General features: G+C 40.8%; 2 protein-coding genes across 3 annotated transcripts in view; one reads left to right on the forward strand and one right to left on the reverse strand.

The window, feature by feature from the left end:
- The window catches only part of AP1M1 (adaptor related protein complex 1 subunit mu 1), a 28,031-nt gene extending 17,475 nt beyond the window's left edge, over positions 1-10,556 (forward strand). Inside the window, exons 14-15 of the mRNA XM_081315183.1 lie at positions 2,078-2,292; positions 9,711-10,556. The gene's annotated coding sequence lies outside the window, so the exon portion shown is untranslated. The remainder of the gene's footprint in view (positions 1-2,077; positions 2,293-9,710) is intronic.
- An 877-nt stretch (positions 10,557-11,433) lies between these two features.
- Positions 11,434-20,132, reverse strand: DNAL4 (dynein axonemal light chain 4). Of its 2 annotated transcripts, none has more exons than XM_081327652.1 (4): positions 20,098-20,132; positions 17,278-17,455; positions 15,321-15,404; positions 11,434-12,359 (listed from the first exon to the last, which is right to left on the reverse strand). In XM_081327652.1, exons 2-4 carry the CDS (start codon positions 17,347-17,349, stop codon positions 12,195-12,197), a joined length of 321 nt encoding a protein of 106 aa, XP_081183778.1. In that variant the 5' UTR covers positions 17,350-17,455; positions 20,098-20,132; the 3' UTR covers positions 11,434-12,194. The 2 variants fall into 2 exon arrangements, with proteins under 2 accessions (XP_081183778.1, XP_081183779.1); XM_081327653.1 differs by lacking the exon at positions 20,098-20,132 and adding an exon at positions 19,717-19,836.
- Positions 20,133-21,090: the final 958 nt, after the last annotated feature.

Genomic DNA, 21,090 nt, shown 5'->3' on the forward strand with positions numbered 1-21,090 from the left:
CCTGGCAGGTTATTTTTTTTTCTTCTTTTCAACCATTTACCTGGATATTTCATCAGTATCATTAGTAGAATTTTATCTGAAAAGTATATTTCCCTTATTTATATTCTGCTAGAGTCGAAAGATTCCTGAGTACTATGCACCTCTCTTAAGAGCCAGTGTGGTGTATTGGTTAAAATCACTAAGGTAGAAATTGGGAAGCTGAATTGGGTCAGCTAGGGCAGTCATTCTCTCTTAGCTGAACCCACCTCACAGACTGGGTGTTATAGGGAAAAAAGGAATCAGGAGCATTATTTCTGCAGTAATAAATTGTACAAAATAAAGATGGGGTGTGGTTCTAATAATAAAAATTACCTGTTCCCTTGACAAAATAAGTTTAAAGTATGCTAACTAGCTGGTATTACACATCTTAAACCTTGATTTGATTTATTTGTGAAATTTATACAACTGTCCATTTCATAAAAAGTGACTCTCACTAGCAAACAATTGTAAAACAATATAGAAAAAACATTAAAAATGTAGAAGTCATCAAAATATACAAACTACAATATAAAAAAAAGATGTTGGTCACCACAATGTAAAAAAATGTTGAGACTAGAAAAGAGGGTAGAGAAGAGCAATAAAGATAATTAGGGGGCTGGAGGCTAAAACATGAACTGCTGAAGGAATTGGTTATCTAGTTCAGGGGTAGGCAACCTCGGCTCTTTTATGACTCATGGACTTCCACTCCCAGAATTCCTGAGTCAGCTGACTCAGGAATTCTGGGAGTTGAAGTCCATGAGTCATAAATGAGCCGAGGTTGCCTACCCCTGGTCTAGTTTAATGAAAAGGACTGGGGTAACATGATAGCGTTTCAATACCAAAAGGATTGCTACAAAGAAGAGGTGGAGAGGGTCTGCTATTCACCAAAGCAACAGGACAAGAAACAACAAATGGAAACTAATTAAGGAGAGAAGCTACCTAGAACTAAGGAGAAATTTCCTCACAGAACAATTAATAAGTGGAATGACTTTCCTCCAGAAGTTGTGGATGTTCCAACACTGGAGGTTTTTAAGAAGAGACTGGACAACCATTTGTCTGAAATGGTATAGGGTTTCCTGCCTGAGCAGGGGGTTGGACTGGATAACCTCCAATGTCTCTTCCAACTCTGTTATTCTGTTACCACAGGCACAGGGAAAAATGAATATAAACCACAATGATGGAACCATTTTAGAGTGTTACTGGTTCCTCGCGATCCCCAGGCCTGAGGATATAAGCAGGTCTGGTGGCACTTCCAGAACATTAACAGGGATGGAGTTAACCTCACTTTGAAATGAAATGAACCTTTATTGTCAATATGTGTACATTGAGATTAGCTGAGCCTCCCTTTGTGCTCCCACCCCCCCAACACACAGTGACAACAAACCATCTTACTACACCATGTGAACCAACTACACACACACACACCGGCCTCCCAAGTCAATTCTGCATAAAATTCACAAAAAGCCTAACAGCCCATGGATAAAAGCTGTTCTTCAGCCTGTTGGTACGGCTGGCTATACTCCTATATCTCCTACCCGATGGTAGGAGAGTAAAGAGATACTGTCCCGGGTGTGAGTCGTCCCTGAGAAGTTTCCTCACTCTTCCAAGGCAACGCGAGCCCTGGCGATGTCATCCAGTGGTGTCAGGGGGGCTGGTGTGGCAAAAAGTTCCGTAAGGTGGGAATCACAGAAAAGGTCCACCTCTTGGGACAAACCAAGTGTAAATATCTAGCTGATGGGACCCATAGCATACATTCTCTGCCAGAACTAAGACAATGAATGGCTCTCGCCTGAAGACATCATTTTTAACTGTCAAAATTAGATCATGGATGGGAAGGACTTAGGACATGGAAAACTCAAGGAACAGAAATAATTGTTTATCGCTTCATGTTTGGTTTCTGGGTTTTGGATGGCTTTCCCTCTATTCTAAGCTTGGTTCTAGTGTGTAAGGTACCTACATTGGGCAACAACGAAGGGTTATAAGTCTTCCATGTTTACTTCAGATGTAGCATGTACTTGTTGGCACCATGAATAACCTATTTTTCCCCAATTTTTCACAGAAAGGAAAAACTATTGGTAAAGTGACTTGTGGCTGACTTCACCGAAGATTTTTCTTTGATGTCTGATTTAGCCTGGAGAGATCTGGCTTCAAACTGATATTTGACCATGAATTTTCCTGAGTATTGGCCTTGTGCCCTGGAGCTGTGAGAAAAAATACTGGATTTTCTTCATAGATAAAATTGACTTGGATCCATTGTTGGGGCAGATCATATGGGTAAATGGGCAATTTGCTTGTCCTGTTTTGTTTTTTCATCTTGTAGATTTCGGAAATATAGATGTTAAAATAGTTCATCTGTTTCCTTCACCCTTTCCCCTTTTGTCTGATAAAATTGGTCTGGGAGAAATTGCACCTATGAAAACTGTTTCTCTTCTTTGTTTAATAAGAAGTTGATTATAAGACTTTTGTTGAAAATATCCTGTTAACTTAAGATTTAAGTTAACTGTGGAACATCTTTCCCTTGGAAAATCTGGCTCTTTCCTGAGATGGTAGGGATAGAACCTTAGTGGACAGTAGTTATAGTGTATACCTTTTTTTAATGAAAATTATCAGCACTTTTGATCAGTGACGTCATCAAAGTAAATCCACGTGGTGTTGATTACGTCAGCAGATCATGGCCCTATGTGGAAGTAACCGCCCTATTTTCAGATAAGGCGAGCGGAAATAATAATAATAAATGCTTTTTATTTCTAATCATTCTAGCCTAATGATGCTTTTAATTTTGTGGAGTTTTAAAAATCAGCGCCTCAAAAGCAGGGAAAAAAGGAGGCCCTAAAAGGCGGCCAGGACTTGCATTTAACCCCCTTTTTTTCTAAAAGGTATTTATTTCTAGGAGGCCAGTGTGACAATTTGCATCTGATCACAGGGGTTGCTGAATAAAACCAAATATTTGGAATTCAGAGCTATTGTTCTCATTTTCTTACCTTGAAAAAACAGGTTTTGTAGTATGAGAATAATGCTCAGGTTTCTGTGATGAACGTACTGTGTAAAAGCCTTCTCTATTTGGTCGCTCTCACTGGCTGACGCCATGAGATCATCTATCACGGTTAGAGTAATTTGATTTGGCGGAAACAAATCATCTTCAAAAGAAGACAGAAGCCCCTCCATAAACTTAATATAAGGGAATTTATTAAGCAGTTCTTTGTACAGAGGTTGCCAACAGCTATAAAACCATACAGTATTTTGAGGCAATTGAGACAACGCGACATCGCCATGTTCTAACATTTGTTTGATAAAAAAAGATTTGCCAGAATTGGATGGACCGCTTATAATACAGGAGAAGGGGTGTACTTCACCATACAGTAATCTTCACTCTTTAATAATCTTTTATTATACACTACTTTTAGAGTTTTACGGAGGACTCTCGTTTCTAGGGTCCACTATTTCTTAACTAACAATCCCCAACTGTTCTACCCTGATCTTTTTTTCTTCTCTGCACCAGACAATAATCATCTACCAAATCTTTCAAGCTGTCAAAATTAACCTTATTGCTATTACCGCAGTTTAGTGTGATTCCCTTCACCTTTAGCACCGCTTCACCGTTGGACAAAGCATAAGCATATGTTTTGGGACCGGGCGCAACAAACTCTTTTATCATAGTGTTTGGCGGAATCTCACTTGTCAGTTGATCTAAATAATCACCCAAAGGAGGTGTCCACACCCCCTCTCTACTTATAAAAATGACTGAATCGGTGTCATGGTACAGGCATTTATTGCCCAGCCCATCTAGTAGCCTGTATAATTCCAGCCACGCATAAGCTGTTGTAAAGCTGGCAATGAATACATTAGTGCATGTGGTTTTGGTGGGGTGTTTCTTGGCTGTTTTCCACGTCACAACGGCTGTCTCCGTATCCACAAACCTGCATGAGGAAACGTAATGGGTTACAAAAAGATATTTGAATAGTTCCTCAGGATATGTTAACATGGATGTGGTCAGGTGATTGGTGCTCTGCCCAAACTTGCACAACAGCGAGTTTAAGATGAGTTTTCCCAATCTGCCTTTTAGCAGGATTTACTTCAATATGGTCACGTCGTAAGTGGACACCTTCCATCTTTTCATAATCCTGAATATATTGCTCTTTATCCTGTTCTGTTTTGCACCAGTCAGGGTAACCACTGGCTTCCTGTTTCTGTCTGAGGTGTGTGTTCATATAACCTGAAAATAGCCCATTTGATCTTTCAAAATGCCAGATCGCATAGATTTCAACAATTCTGTAATCTTTCTAAAGCTACATTCAATTCAACAGTACACCATGTCCCAGTCAGAGCTCTTTCCTCATCACTGTGTTTACAGGGGGTGGTTTGCAGTTTTTCTGTGCAGGTTGTGCACAAACTAAACATTAATTTGCCCCCTGATTTGTGGGGCAGGACAGGGAAATAGAGATTCCTTGGCAGGTACACTTTGACTTTGGCTAACCCAAAATATTGCTTTATGTTCCCAAAGTTTTGGTAGATGATTTGTGGATGGCCGATGTCTTATTCACAAAAGGGTACAAACTGGTGAAATCGTAGTATAAGATTTGTTCACCAGGTTTTGGTTTGTAGTACAGGCATGTGGCATTTGTTCTGCCACCAAAAAAAAGCATCTTGAGGATTCAAAGGAGTTTTGGGAGCTTATTCTCAACTAGGAACTGCTTCAAAGAGGTGTCAGCCTCCACCAAGACCCTCCGTTCGTGTTCCCAAATGCAGCACACAGCATAACCCCAGCTCCTGAGGTCCTCTTCTTTAATCCTAGTACGGTTGTGCAGGCTACCATATGTTGAATCAAGTAATTAGTTGAAGTCTTTTTCAGAGTAGCAGACAGGGCCCCCATGAAAAAAACAACCGTAAAATTCAAAAGCTGTGGGAGTTCCATTTATAACAGCAAAACCATCCAAAAAATATTTGCCTACTTGCTTTTCACCCCCCTTCAGAGCATGCTGAATACTGAGATTCTCAGTGCACTCTATATGCATCAACCACTGAATCGCTGGAGATGAATACCTTTTCTGTGTCTTGTGATAACTGTCCAAAGGTGCTAACGCAATGGTATCACTCTTCAAATACATGAACCGGTACTGTGCCATGCAGACAGATGCCAATGTGATATATTGGGAAGGGGTCAATGCTTCGAATATCTATCTCCTCAACAATATCCCCCCCACCCCTCTTGAGAAACTCAAGCTCAGTCATTTCCATCACCTGTTCCCTAAATCGAATACAGGCCTTAATATATCTACATCTTGTCTGCAATAGTAAGCCAGAGCCTTCTTTAGTTTAAACACAGTACCTGTATTAGCAGCGTGCCATTTCATGAATTCTTCTCTCTCCCCGGGCATCATGGTTTCAGGGCTATAATACTTGGCTTCAGGGAGTGGTCCCATGTAGTCTTGATTGGCCATTGTATTGAACAAGTGGGGGAAATACCCTTTGCTGCCTTGAAACCCCATAGCTTTGGGTAATTTGCTTAATTTAAGGGGTAAAAATGAAAGACTATCAATAAACCGAATCTTATAATCCGGAAGGGTAATACACAGCAGTTTCCCCCCCTGACTTATAAGTTCAACCTTAACCTTTTCACGGATCAGCTGCCTCAGTACTAGGTACCCGTCATAACCTTTGGAGTTGTGAGCGATAAAAGTACATCCTTTAAAATTAAGATTTATAAACTCCTTTACAAACTCTTCCAGGCATCTAACACCATAACAATCCCAACTCACAACATCTTTATCATACCACTCCTTCAACATATCCCTGGCGTAGACATAATTAGGTATATGGGTTCCTGTCTCTTGACAGCATTCAAAATCATAAATGATGTATCTTTCGCCAATTCACGGTCGGACCAACGGTTTTAGAAAGCATAAATGTCCATCCAAGCTTTCAACCTTCTCAGAGCACTGTCTGCACTTGATTTCCTTGCACTTTTTGTGGGGGGTAAAGACATAAATCCCACACGTTTCACAATATGCTTTATTCTTACAGTCAACCTTCCCCTCCCTAGCGAGTTGTGTGTGTCTTTCAAGACACACCTTAGACCGGCAAAACACTTTGCATCTACAGCAGTGCGTCTTCTCTGACTCCACCTCCTGACATTCTTGCTTGAGGCATGCTCTGCAGATATATTGACAGCCGTGACTAAATTTGTGGTGGTAGGGTGTGTGGCAGAATTTACAGAAATAGCGTTCACCTAGGAAGCCCTTGATATTTTTGATGCCATAGTAATGCTTTTCGTGTAACAATATAAACACTATTTTTTCTTGCTGTGGGCTACCTGTGACAAAAAACCTCCACCCACCCTGCATATAAAACAAGATCTTTATAGTGACCCTTAAATCATCTTCAAAGAGGTGTATCTGAGAAAAGTCAATCCTGTTTTCTGTGGAAACACCCAGCCTGCTATGAAGTTCCCTTGCCCTGGTAATAATTTCTTGATTTCTATCATCCACACCAATCAGATAGAGCAAACAGCTGGCAAAACACGGAAATTCACCTTCCACATTGAAATCTACTAGGTGTTGTCTTTTTTTCTTTAGCACTCTGCTGAGCAGTACAGTGTTTAACTTCCTAAGCCCACCCCCCTCCCTGTTCTTCACAATAGTAACCACTAATAGTAAATTACCCCCCCCCCCACACACACACACACAATATCTCTGCCTTGCTTTGAAGCAGATTTTCAACACTGGTCAGAAAATCATCAGCATTTAAATCATTCACATGCCTCCTAAGAGAAAAGAGAGGATGATTTAGCCCCTCTGCATCAAACCGAAGTTGAACGAAAGTTTGGACCTATGTCCCTGGCAACATTATTCAAAAAGAGTCTGTACCACATTATGGATAGCCTCTATAGCATCTACAAAAGACTGGATTCGGTCAAGATTAGCAAATCTATATCCATGATAGTGTTCCACAGCCCTGAAATTTCAGATAGGCTTCTCCCATGCTTGCACCATATCCAGATAAACATCGTTCATATTCTGAGAGTTTGCAGAGTTAGGGGCTTGTAGCGGGGGAATGGAATGACATATCTCCTCTTCTGGTTGAGATACAGGCATAGATTCACAACTATCGCTGCCTGCTGGGGATGCGGGAAGTTCACCTCCATGCATTTTTGCTTTTTTGCAGGCCGGCTCTGGTGAAACAAACAAAAGGCTACCACCAACATTCCTAATAACATAATACCACCCCTCCTCCCTTTAGTTTCTAAAAAATAATACTAATGGTTTTGTAGTTGGGTAAAATGCTAGTTATTATACCTCCTAACAGCATTCGTGCTGTGTAGCTTGTGGAAGGCTTTTGGCTATCACCTCGGACTCCTTGGCACTCTGTTGGAATTGTGAAATCCACAAATGGCTGGTCGTCCTCCCATTCTGAAGGAAAAGAAAAAAAACCCAACATTCAGAATTGCTGCAGAAATGTTTATAAGAATCTAAATGTATGAAAGTATGAAAGACAAATACCTTCATATACCCTCAAACATTCTGAGTCTGTCAATTCATTCTAGTGAAAGAAAACAAGCAAGCAGACAAGAATGTTACAAACTCCATTTTGCATCTAAGTGTTTCAAAAATTAGGCATAAACTACTTACATTAGTAGGATTCATTCTGAAAAGGTTCTTCTTAGCAGATCAAATGGCTCTGAAGGTATGGCTATGACATAAGCCAGCAGACATGACTGTCCCAGTAAGGGACAGGCTGTTGATGTCACAAATTAATCCCATCAGAGTTAGTGAGTTCTTCTCACCTTTTGCAAAACTGCCCCCCCACCCTCATCAGGAAAACCTGATTGGATAATATCACATGAGCTTTGATTAAATTGTATCTCTGTGTTTAACACCTAACAAGGTTAAACAGGGCCACCAAAAGAAAAAACAATACATCTTTCATGTGATTTGTAAAGCACATTTTATTATAAATTTCATAGCGTTACCAGTTTCTTGTAATCAATTTCTGTTACATTCTGACATATGAACCTCTTCAGAGACAATGGCAATTCGGCTTCAATCTTTGACATAAATGACAGTGGGTTTTTCATAAGCGCTATATGATGTATGAATTTCTTGAACTCACCAAGGGAATCCCTGGTGAAATATAAGTTATTCACTTTGTCAGAAATACTGATGATGACCCAGAGAACATGAGGCATAGAAAGTCTAAAGCATAAGCTGCTAATAAGCTCCGTTTCACTGGTACCATCCGCATGGTCTTCATCTGATTGTAGACACCCCATTAAACAATGGTGTAATATTTTAATGATACATGCTTTCAGAATCTGAGGCATGCTAACATTTTGAGATTCCACTGTTTCTAAAACGGGAAATAAGGTAGAATTAGTCTAGCTGTTTCAACTAATCAAAATACTGTTTTCTTAATTTTTATATTTACTTACCATTTGATGTTTTGCAGAATCTGCAACAACAAGGCTTTATAAGTTTGTTGTCTTCAATGAAGCCATATAGCTCAGGTCCTTTTCAAATTTACATCAAACAAATCTCCATCAGTGTTTGCCATCTTTAAAAGACTGATGGAATTAAATCGCTAGCTGTTCAGACCTGCCTGTACAATCTCCCCCACGCATGCTATGACACGTCCTTGAGTCTTGCGCCTGTCCAGAATCACGGGGTATGACATGCCCAGGCATGTCCCGAACAAGGCCTAACCCCCTTTTTTGCTATCAGGCACAAACACGCATGCCTGGATCCGCAGCCCTAACATGCCCGAACAAGTCTACTTCCCACCTGGCTGGTTGCTCCTTGTGAGCATTTTAATTCCTGTTAATAGTCCTTGTCTTTTTGCTGTAGGGGGTGCAGAATAAATTTTATTAAGGTCGTGCTTTGTACGGTTACATGTACATGTGAATTTGAGGGCTCAGTTGACAAAATATGTGACTTTAGATTTTTACAAAGGTAAAAACCAGCTGCGGGTTTTAAATGGTTTTTTCCTCCCACCCTGCATTCGAGAAAATGATTTTAAAACCACCTAGAAATAAATACCTTTTAGAAAAAAAGGGGGTTAAATGCAAGCCCTGGCCTCCTTTTAGGGCCTCCTTTTTTCCCTGCTTTTGAGGTGCTTATTTTTAAAACTCCACAAAAATTAAAAGCATCATTAGGCTAGAATGATTAGAAATAAAAAGCATTTTTATTATTATTATTATTTCACAGCTCCCCAAAATAGGGCTTGTTTCCCAAAAGCACAGGCCTCTGTTAATTATTTACTTTATTGAGCTTATTCTGTTTGTTTTGAATGTCGATAGAATTAGTCTAGGGTTAAGCTAATCATGTGCCCAGAGGGTCGACTGCCTTGACTTATTGATGGGGTTAGGTTCAAGACGTCTTATCTGAAAATAGGGTTGCTAGGGTTACTCTTGCTTATCCTGATGGGCTTAGGCCAACAGGTCACTTCCGCTGGCCTTATCTGAAAATAGGGCGGTTACTTTCGCATAGGGCCATGATCTGCTGACATAATCAACACCACGTGGGTTTGTTTACTTTGATGACGTCACTGATCAAAAGTGCTGATAATTTTCATTAAAAAAAGGTATACACTATAACTACTGTGGACTACCATAGATTTGTTATATGGAGCCTTTTGAGGAGCCTTTAGTTGCAATATGATTTTAACTGTATTCTTTCTGTATGATAAATGGGTACCTACAGCATTAATTACAAGATTCCTGTGCAACAACACAGGGGAGAGAAAAGAAGAAGGCACAAGACCAACTATATGGCACACCCTGCCATACATCAAAAACATTCCACAAGCAGTAGAAAGCAACTTCTGAGATCTGCAAGTGGGCATTGCACACTGCCCAGAGGCTACCATATGAGGATAGATTATGCATTGCAAAGATCATTTGGAGGTGGGTGATACTTCCTATGTAACCTACCAGATCCCCCATGTGGGTTGTCCCTCTCTGTAGGACAGACGGGGAGGAAGTTAGCCATTACATTGCAAGAACACAAGCAAGTGGTCAGATGAGATCCAAACTCACTGGCAGCCTCACATTGCAATGAACAAGGACATACATTGGATTTTGTGGGTGTTGGCTGAGCAGGTATAAAAATAGCCTGGGAAATGGATCCCTTGTCAGTCAACAGGGGTGCTGATTTACCACCAGCTTATCAAGTACTTGGGAGATGAGGACTTGGCAGCACAAGGAAACGAAATCAACAAGTTAATAACCAGCCATCAACATTCCAATCAACAGCTAAAATGCCACATACAACCAGGCAACACATAAATGCTATGCATAGAATAGCCTAAAGCACACATTCTGGTGAGAGGGAAGTTCCCTGAGGATGGGCTCCAGCAGGAGTTGGAAAGCTTGGAAGACTTATGGTCCTGGTGACCAACCCAGCTTGGATCATGTATTCTGTATAGCTTTACAACACTTTTTATTAAATGTTGCTTTTGCATATTTTTCCACTGCCCAGAGTTGTTTGTTTAAAATGGGCAGCTGTGTAATTTTCTAAAATGAATAATAAACCTCTCTAATTATTCTGCCTAGAGGAATGTTGTCCATGGGGTCGCAATGGGTTGGACACGACTTTGCAGCTAACAACAATTATTCTACTTTCATACATTATATATTTTTGGCGGGGGGGGGGAGGAGATGGTTTTATTTGAAAGATGTTGATTATCTGGGCTCATTTTAATCAGACCATGATACAATAATAAGGCTGCTTTGATAACTCTGATGGATGGGTTGTGTCAGAAATTGGATAAAGGGGGAAGGGAGAAATGCAGCTATTTGGGTTAGTTTGAACTACTTGATATGTTTTAATACCATTATTGTGGTATTCTGAACTGGTAGGATTTGGCCATAGGGACACCATTGCATAGTGGTCCCAATTCAGCTGTGTTCAAAACTTGGTGCTGGGACGTAGTTTTGTTACACTGTGGTATCTAGTTTGCTGGCCAGATACTACGGTAAGGGCAAGAGAAGGAAAAGTATGCATGTTTTTTTCTGAAGGGATAAATCATTTGTCCTGTTAATTTCAGTGGAATAATTCTGTAGCAGTTAACCACCATTTTATGGGATGATGCAACCTGACATTAAGGCTAACTAGAGATTGAAGTTCATGAGTGCACAGCACACCTTTGGGACATGCTAAGCAAGACATGTCTTGGGATTGCCCACCAAGTCTAGAGGGCGATTAAGAAATACGATCCTGCACATGGCTCAGTTCTAGCAAATTGTTGTCCCAAGAAGAAGGCTGGAGGTGAGCCAAGACAGGGTGGCCTAAGCATTAATCAAAGGACAACACTGAATTCAGTCATGTTGTCAGTAGGATCTTTAAATCCTACTGGAAAGCAGGTACATATCGGTCCCTCACCATTCATGGGCACACACAAAATTCTAGGAGAATCTATCAGGCGTGCATTTTAAAAAAGTTTTATTGTAAAAAGTAAATCCCCTTTCCATTCCAAATTCTAACAAGGGATATAGAAAATACAATTAGGATCAATCCGTTAATCAAACACCTCTGTGATGGCATCAGCATACAAAATGGAAGTACAATTGTACTTAGAAGTATAAGAAACTGGCAGGTCAGGTCCGTTCTTTCCATCACCAGTTTCTGAACCTATTGGTATGATACTCCCACCCCATCCCCATGCTAGGCAAAATATTCTCTATTTCTGCACCATATGCTCCACAAATTATATCAGTGCTCTTTAGGTGTAGTGAGGTGGCGAGGCAAATCATTTTAGCAACCATCCGCTGGCTTAGGTTTCTCCAACCATGCAGCTTTCATCCAGACAGAAAGAAAGCTGCTTTTCGGGTCTGCTCTCAGAAAGTGGGAAGGGTAGCAAGGAGAATTAGCAGCAAACTTGGGTTAAAATTCTCACCCACCTCCAATGTATGGCTTCATAAACCCAATCGCTCTTGCACAATCCCACCTCTAAGCAAGAAGACACATTGGTAAAATCAGAATCAAAACACTTATGAGCTGGATTAGGTAGCTCAAACAGATTTACAGATAACACACTAAATATATCTCATAAAACTTGCATATAAATAAGAAAAAGCCCAATATTTGTTATTAAAAATAAAGCTGCCCTTTAAATTGTACAAAAACCAATTAAAAGTCTGGAAAAAAGCATCCTGCTTGCAGTGAGCTTCAATAGTGAAAAATGTGTCAGGAGCACTTCCAAACACAAACTGCTAGACTGCCTCCAAAGAACATGTACAGCAAATTCTTCACTTCGTGGGTGATTTCGAAGCCAAACCCTTCCCCAATCACTACATGCCAGGAAGATCCAAATTTCTTGTCCATTGTCTCTTTGATCATCTTGGCAGCGCTCTGAAGGAAAGGTTTGACAGGGAAGGGAACAGAAACCAAAAGAAAAAAGTAACGTTACTAAATGGAATATACTTTTCATCTCACAAAAAAAACATTACTAGAACAAAAAGTGCAGACTTTTCCAGCATGTAGCAACATTTGGGCAATGCAATGTTAGGCTGCACAGCTAAGCAGGCTAGGGCCTGTTTAATATCTCCAGGAGGTACAGGACTGTAATTTAAATGAAGGAATCCCAAAAACATTCCAGAAAAAGGCAATAAGCCATATCTGTACTGTTGCCGTGAAAGCCACATATCCTTCTCTGATCAGAGAAGGATATGTGTGTGTGTGTGTGTGTGTGTGTGTGTGTGTATATGTAGGTCTTGGCGTACAAAAAACATATATATATATATATATATATATATATATATATATATATATATATATATATATATATATATATATATATATATATATATATATATAATATATGTGTGTGTGTGTGTGTAAATTACTAACAAAGAATTAAGGGAGACTGAAATGCATTTCTAACTTATTAGTTTTCATCAGTCAGCCATACCCTTCTGAGATTCGAACCTGGGCTGATTGCACATTAGGCAGTGTTTTTACCTCTTGAGCCACAGGATCTCTCTCGCTCTGTTAGCTTCTGCAAAGGGAGATATGTGTCAAATGTTAACTATTTAGATTATATATGTGTGTGTGTGTGTGTGTGTAGATCTTTGGTCATTCGGGTTTTTCCCCACGTAGAATTGAAGGTATAAGAGCAACGTTTCGACGAAAATATATATATATATTGAGGAATGCACAAAGATATGCTGTAGGTAAATGTGTCAACATCTGATCACTGATCACAAAATGGTTGATAGTAAATTAGCATACAGGTAGTCCTTGACTTACAACCATTCATTCAAAGTTAAAATGGCACTGAAAAAATGCCACCACTACTGCAGTGTCCCCATGATGGTCACATCATTAAAATTCATGTGCTTGTTAACTGCCATGTATTTATGATAACTGCAGCATCCTGGTGACGTGTGATCATCATTTGACACCTTCCCGGTCTGCTTCTGATAAGCAAAGTCAACGAGGGTGGGGGAAGCTGGATTCACTTAATGAACACAGGATTCACTTAACAGCTGCAGTGATTCAATTAACAACTGTGGCAAAAAAAGGTAAAACTGGGCATGACTGACTTAACATTCACCCTGCTTAGCAAGAGAAATCCTGGTCCCAATTGTGGCCGAGGGCTATCTGTACTTATTGCCAGAAACAAAGTAACAAAGGGTCTTTATCCTGCTAGCTCCATTAGTTGAAATATTAGGAACACAAACTCCCACTTTTTTCCTGACCTTGCTTATGTAGCGGAGTTGGGGTGAGAATGGGGCCAGCTGAAAGGCTTTGCAGGAGCCCTGCCGATTAGGCAGGAAGATGAGGCAGCTGCCATAGGTCTGGCGGCAGGACATGGGTTGGAGGAGGGAAGAAAAAGGAGGAGGAACCCGATAGAAGGGAGGAAGAGGGAAGGCTTGGTGGAGCTTGCCCTTCTGAGCCAGCTGATCAGAGAGAATAAGAAGCTGGGGTTTTCACATTTTCTTTTTTTGCTTTGTTGCAGGCAAGCCAGATGAAAGGGGGAGGGATAGAGAGAGTGAGAGTAGTTGCTGGAGCTGTTGGAGTGGCTGGTTGGAGTTGTTTGCTTGAAGCAGGCCAGGCAGAGGAGAGTGGCTGGTTGGAGCTTTTTGCTTGAAGCAGGGAGAGTTAGGCAGAGGGAGAGTTGGGGAAGAGTATGACATACGTCTTTTAGTGGGAGGTAAGGGTTTTTTTTCTTTATAGGATCAGCTGGGGGAGATAAAAAGGGATTACATGGAATGAGGTCAGAGAGGGGTGAGGAGAGCTGACAAAAGAGGCCTCTGCCAGCACCAGAGATTGGTTGCCATCGTTCTAGGCAAGTTGTTGCCATCAAAGATGGATTAACATTGTCCTGGGCAAGTTGCTGCCATTGTTTTAGGCAAGTTGCTGTCACCAGAGACTGATCACCATTGTTTTAGGCAAGTTGCTGCCACCAGAGACTGGGTACCATTGTTTTAGGCAAGTTGCTCTCACCAGAGGCTGATTAACATTGTTCTGGGCAAGTTGTTGTCATTAGAGATTGACTACCATCTTCCCTGTAAGTTCTTATTGCCTGAGATCAATCACCATCATCCCAAAGTGAGTCGCCGTCGAGAGAGAGACCATCACCGCCCCATGTGCGTGGCTGCCAATCGTGACTGAATACCACTGTGTTACGTGCCCTGTTAGGCAGAGGCACCAACATGAGAGACCTCTTTGGGCTGGTGGGCAGTTGGAGGGGAGGGCGGGAGAGCCCAGACTTAAAGAGGTCCCTACAGGGGTGGTGCTACACTTAAATGGCATCTCCTTGCACAAATGTCTGCAGGGGGAAAGCCTCACATGTACCACTTTGTCCTGGTTACTGAAGAAACTATCGCAGCTTCTTTCCTGCAGCCATTTGTGCTAGATCAGTGACCGCAGGAGTCAATGTCATCTGAGTGACATGGGTTAGGAACACAGCTTGTCTATCACTGAGGGAGATTAGAAATAGGAACTATAGATAAATAAAGGCCTAAGAGCACACAACACTGCTTGTTGAGCTCCAAAAAAAATTTACCATAGTTTACAGTAATCTTATCATGCAATGCTAGGTTTTAAGCATAAAGACATCAATCACGCTGGGGGAAAATGCTCTATTATCATTTAGGTATAGAAAGGGATTTAGCATCAAAGGCAGGAGTAAAGAGGGCATTTATACAAGCTATAATTACTGGTTTTTCATATTTATATTTATGACACCAGAATCTATAAGAATATAGATTTATTCTTCTATTACCTTTCCTTTTAGAAAGAGGTGGTTAAAAAATAATGGAAGCATATCTGGTGTCTCACCAAATAAAGAGGTTTTAGTGTCAGTACCTCATTGTTGGTGGCATATTTCTCACATGCAGTGACACATAATTCCATGGCCTCGACTCGCATTTCTTCCGGCATGTCTGAGTGCTGGGAAAAAATTACAAGCATAGAGGATCTCTGTCAGTTTTAAGCCAGGACTGGTTACTGCATAACATTAAATCATAATCCGATGCCAAGACATGAAGAATGGAAGGATTCAAATCTCTTCCATTTGTTTGTCTTTACTCATTACAGACAATTAACCACCGAGAATGCCAGGCTACAGACTTTCTCCCCAGTAATCCTTTTCTACGCAATATACTCACAAAGGGGAAAAGCTTCACACATGCCACTTTGTCATGGTTAATGAAGAAACTACCACAGCCTCTCTCCTGCAGCCATTTGTGCTAAGACAGGGCCTGCAGAAGTGAACATTCATTTTTGTCTTTAATGCAAAAAGTCTGTAAGAGGTTTCTAATCACCAAATAAATGTAGATATCGTCTTCACTCTAATCAAACAAGTCAATCTAGCCATTTCACCATGCTGCTCATTTTCACCAACCATTCCTCCATTATAGTTACTACCAAATTTTTCCATCTCTGTGCATACAAAATCTTAAGCCTGATTTTTGACCTTACCTAAGGCCCTGGACTACTACCACTACCCTGCCAACAAAAGTACGTATAGTCAAGGCTATGGTCTTCCCAGTTGCAATGTATGGCTGTGAAAGTTGGACCATAAGAAAAGCTGAGTGCCAAGAAATTGCGGCCTTTGAACTATGGTGCTGGAGAAGACTCCTGCAAGTCCCTTGGACTGCAAGGCGATCAAACCAGTCAGTCCTAGAGGAGATCAACCCTGACTGCTCTTTAGAAGGCCAGATCCTGAAGTTGAAACTCAAATACTTTGGCCAACTAATGAGAAGAAAGGACTCACTGGAGAAGAGCCTAATGCTGGGAAAGATTGAGGGCAATAGAAGGAGGGGATGACAGAGAATGAGGTGGCTGGATGAAGTCACTGAAGCAGTAGGCGTGAGCTTAAATGGACTCCAGAAGATGGTAGAGGACAGGAAGGCCTGGAGGAACGTTGTCCATGGGGACGCGATGGGTCGGACATGACTTCGCAACTAACAACAACAACAAAGGCCCTGGAATGAAGCTCTTAGGCTAGATTTAGAGTGATCCACATTTCATCATTTAAACTTGGGAGAGTAGAATCTCCTTGATTAGAAAACTTCACAAGCATTATGTAACACAAACAAAGCAGTATCAGCTTGCTTGGGCCCATAGCAAACATTTCTTCAACACAGATAGCAACAGCAACAGTATTTAGACTTAAACCACTTCATAGTGCTTCACAGCTCTCTCTAAGCCAGAGGTGTCAAAATGTCGGCCCGTGGGCTGGACACATCATTCGGAAGCCAGGCCCACCCCATTGCCGCCAATGGCAAAACTGTCCCGATATGTTGCGCGATGTCACGTGACGTCGCGAGTTTGACATGTCTGATCTAAGCAGTTTTACAGTCAGCCTATTGCCCCCCCAACAATCTGCATCCTCATTTTACTGACCTAAGAAGGATGGAATCAAACTGCCAAACTGCTGACAGTCAGCAGAATTAGCCTACACTACTGTATTTTAACCACAGCTCATATGCTATAAAAAACATGGTATGATAGATACATTATAAAAACATGGTATGATACCATACAAAACAGCCTTGAAAGAAGATGCTTACTAAGCTCTGAGGGACAGGAATGCACATTTTGATCAAGGGTGCTCTGTATACCTTGGGTAATCGGATTTATTATTATTATTTTCGCAGATAAACTAATAACGCTTCAGTCACTATGGCAACTAGTTCTCTCCATCCTTCCCCTCACTCTTCTGTTTAGATTTTGTGACAAATTTAAGATATAAAAATGGCATTAAATTTCAATATCTTCTGATTTGACATATATCATCTCTCTTCACTTGTATTCTTACCCTAATCAGTGGGAAGCTGTGAAGTCTCTTATAATCTGCTTCTTCTTTTTTCCCCTCCCCGGTATCTGCCATTATCTGTCCACTGTGACTTCAAGTGGGGGCAGAATATTTTGAAGGAAACCAGTCACGTGTAGGCTAGCAATGTGAATTCAGGTCAGTTTTGGAAAAATACCTTATGCTATATAGAAAAATAAAGGAAAAAATAATATAGCATAATAGTTAGGATATAATACAGTCAAATCCTTTTAAGAGAATAAAAATAAACAGTCATTTATATGACAGTGACATTTGTCTACAGATTTTTTTTATTCTTGCTAATATTATTAAAATAGACAGGCTTCAAATAGCAACAATAATAAAAAAAATTGAATTATGGTGACTGTGATGATCCCTGTTTATTTGACTCAAGTATTACAATTTGTTTAAATTCCATATTGGGAGCCAGAGTTTCAGAAGTAGCAAGTCTTGTATAGATTTTTTTTTACTCTTTCAGATAAGGAACTAGCTCTTTTTTTCTCCAGTGGAATTAACAGCTAATCAATTAGCTAATCTTGTGTATTCACATGTATTTTTAGGTCTGTGTATTATAAGGAGGAAAAAATATATCTTTCTGGAGACTATGAATCAGCTATCTTTAGAGTAAGAGGCACTGGTCTAGAGGAGACATAAATAAATATATTTCAGGTAAGCTAGTTTCAAATAATGAATTTCCAAATCAAGACATTATTCTGTAGCGTCATAAAAAAAATGGAAGATGTGGATAAATAAGAATTAATCAACCATCTGGGCACAATACAGGATGATATTAGAAGGATGTCAATGTGCTGCATTCCTTCTAAAAATACCACACACTATCATTTAGTATGCTGTTTACAGGTAACATACATACTCAGTACATTTGGCATACCATACATTTGAAAAATTTCTGATCTTTCATTGCAAATTGTAAGAAGCAACTACTAAACAATGAGCAGTAAAATGAAAATACAAAAATGCTTACAATAATTTTGCCTTCTTGGAAAATAAAATTTAAGAGACCTCAAAGACCGGAAGGAAATATTGTTTTGCTATCCAAATGCTGGAATCTTAGGCAAATAATCTTCATCACTAACAAAAATTATGCTAATGTTAAGATTTTTTATGTGTTTTATAGGAAAAGTGATTTTGGAGGTATTAGGGGCTTAGCTTGCTTATCTGTTAGTCTTTTTGAGGACATTTAAATAATGATCTTTTAAATATTGTAACTAAAACTTTGCTGCCATATTTTTGTATAAAAGATACTGCCTTGCATCATTGTATCATTCCTTTCTTACTACCTTGTTTTTGAATTATTCTGTAAACCAACTATTTCAATAATCTTGAGACATTAAAACTGCGTTGCCTCCAAGTAAATTATCCCACTGTGGTTTCACATAAAATTAGTGAAACGTGGTTTCACCAGGTACCAATTGTAGCAAAAACTATACTATGTGTTAATAACTTCCAACCATTCAGCTATTTTGAAACCCATAGCCAAAGGTTAGTTTTGGCTCATTTGTGTATTTAGATATTGTGCAAATACATCTCACAGTAATTTTTGATCTGACTATCACACAGAATCAGAATCAGTCAATTGTCTTATTGAGGCACAATCAAAAGATCCATTCGGGTCACTGATTTTGGATCACTTTTAATTTAGAATGATTTGTCAAGTATTAAGAAAAAAAAATAAGATTCTGTTGTCCACTTCATTGCTAAGGAGAATAGTTCCTTATCAGCTCAAGTAACAAAGCCTGCTGTTTTATTCATTTAAAAAGTACATTTCCAGACCCAGAAAGCTCTCTTATCTATTGCAAGGGCTAGCTCCAGCTGCTCATTTCGTCGGCAAACACACTCTGCACATGCTCCGAAGTTATCACGCTGCTTCCCCCGCGATTCAAGGCCGGCGGGAGAGTAAATTTTATTCATTTTTTAATTCCTTTTTCTATCCCGCCCTTCTCCGAAGACTCAGGGCGGCTTACAAGCTTAGCAGTAGCCTTCATTCTATGTATATGCCTGCTTATTAGGGCTTTCACACACACACACCCAAGCGGCATTATTACAAAGTCAGCTTAATTGCCCCCAACAATCTGGGTCCTCATTTTACCTACCTGGGAAGGATGGAAGGCTGAGTCAACCTTGAGCCTGGGGGGATGCGAACCTGCACTAATTGCAGGCAGCTGGTGTTACTTAAGGAGGCATTAGCCCAGTGTTTCCCAACCGTAGGAACTTGAAGATGCGTGGACTTCAACTCCCAGAATTCCCCAGCCAGCATAGCTGGCTGGGGAATTCTGGGAGTTGAAGTCCACGCATCTTCAAGTTCCTAAGGTTGGGAAACGCTGCATTAGCCCACTGCTCCACCAAGGCTCCTGGAGTACCAGCCCGCTTCAGATTCACACCTAACCGAAGGGACGTCTCTACCTTAAGTGAAAATCCGAATTTCCTCCCACGCACCTCCGAAAGGAGCGGCGAGGAAGAAGCGCAGCCGGCTGAAACAATGATTCGGCTGCCTTCCTTTAGCCCAGGCGAGCCGCTTCATCTTCCTGAGCCCCCCGCTCAGATGCTTCGCCTCGCCCGGATCATACACGGGTTGGAATGTGGGACAGTCCCACCCAGCCGGCTCGGGAGAAAGGAGTACGCTAAGACCCGGCTAAAGGCAGGGACGGACGGCACTATCTGGGGGACCAGACCCGCCAGAGGAAAGGCGTGGGGCCGGTGAGCGCCACCCGGTCCAAGGAGGAAGCGAGAAGCAGCTCCGTCCACGCCGGGAGCCCCGAACGAACACTCGGTGGTACATCTCACCTGCGTCACCTCGACCCCGAGCCCCCCAAAGCCAGCCTCTTGGCCGTTGTTAAGGAAAGAAACGTGCTTGTCTTAGCAACCGGCTCCGGATGTCCCGCCTTCTCGTTTGCCATTGGGCAGCTGTAAAAGGTGGAGAGCACGGATAGGGTCCGAAGTCATGCCTGTTATGCGAAAGGGGGTCCTAAGTCACCTCCACAGTTTAGTTGGGACACGGAGTGATAGGCGTCCATCATCTGCCTGATGAGATTGGCAGAATAAGTTTGAGAGGTGGAGAAGTTTCTCTTCCGTTTCCTAATTTATCCTGTGGAAAACTATAGGAGAGTTTCGTGCGGAAAGTATAATTATTGCATTACATAGATAGCAAACTGGAAGGAGGTATGTGCTTTTCTTCTCCCAAAGTGAGTTAATTGAGTGCTCTCCTTTTAGACCAGGGGTAGGCAACCTCGGCTCTTTTATGACTCATGGACTTCAACTCCCAGAATTCCTGAGCCAGCTAAGCTGGCTCAGGAATTCTGGGAGTTGAAGTCCATGAGTCATAAAAGAGCCGAGGTTGCCTACCCCTGTTTTAGACCCAACCCCAAACTACAGATGATTTTGTTCTGCCTTATTCTTGGAAAGGGAAAAAAATCTCATTAGGGCAGTAACAGAAAGCTAGTTAGCAATATCAGTGAGGTCTGGATCTTTTTAAATTAAATAGATTGATTGAAAATTTTAAAAAATCACCTTCAAGCAAAATAAAAAAAAAAAACTTAAAATTAAAAAGGAATAGAATGATGGGTTAATATGTCATGATCATATAGATGGAAAATGTAAATATACCGGTTTGCCATTTGTAAGATTCAGGAAAATGTGACCAAATATTCTTGCATGTATTTTCTTTGCTTTTATATTAGTGTAATATAATATCAGTGTAATATATATCAGTGGAAGGTTTTGGATAGTAGAATACGGATACTCTGTTAAATACTCCCCCAATACTTTTAAATTTGCACT

Source organism: Vipera berus (assembly GCF_964194415.1).
Source record: "Vipera berus genome assembly, chromosome: 1".
NCBI classification, from domain to species: Eukaryota; Metazoa; Chordata; class Lepidosauria; order Squamata; family Viperidae; genus Vipera; species Vipera berus.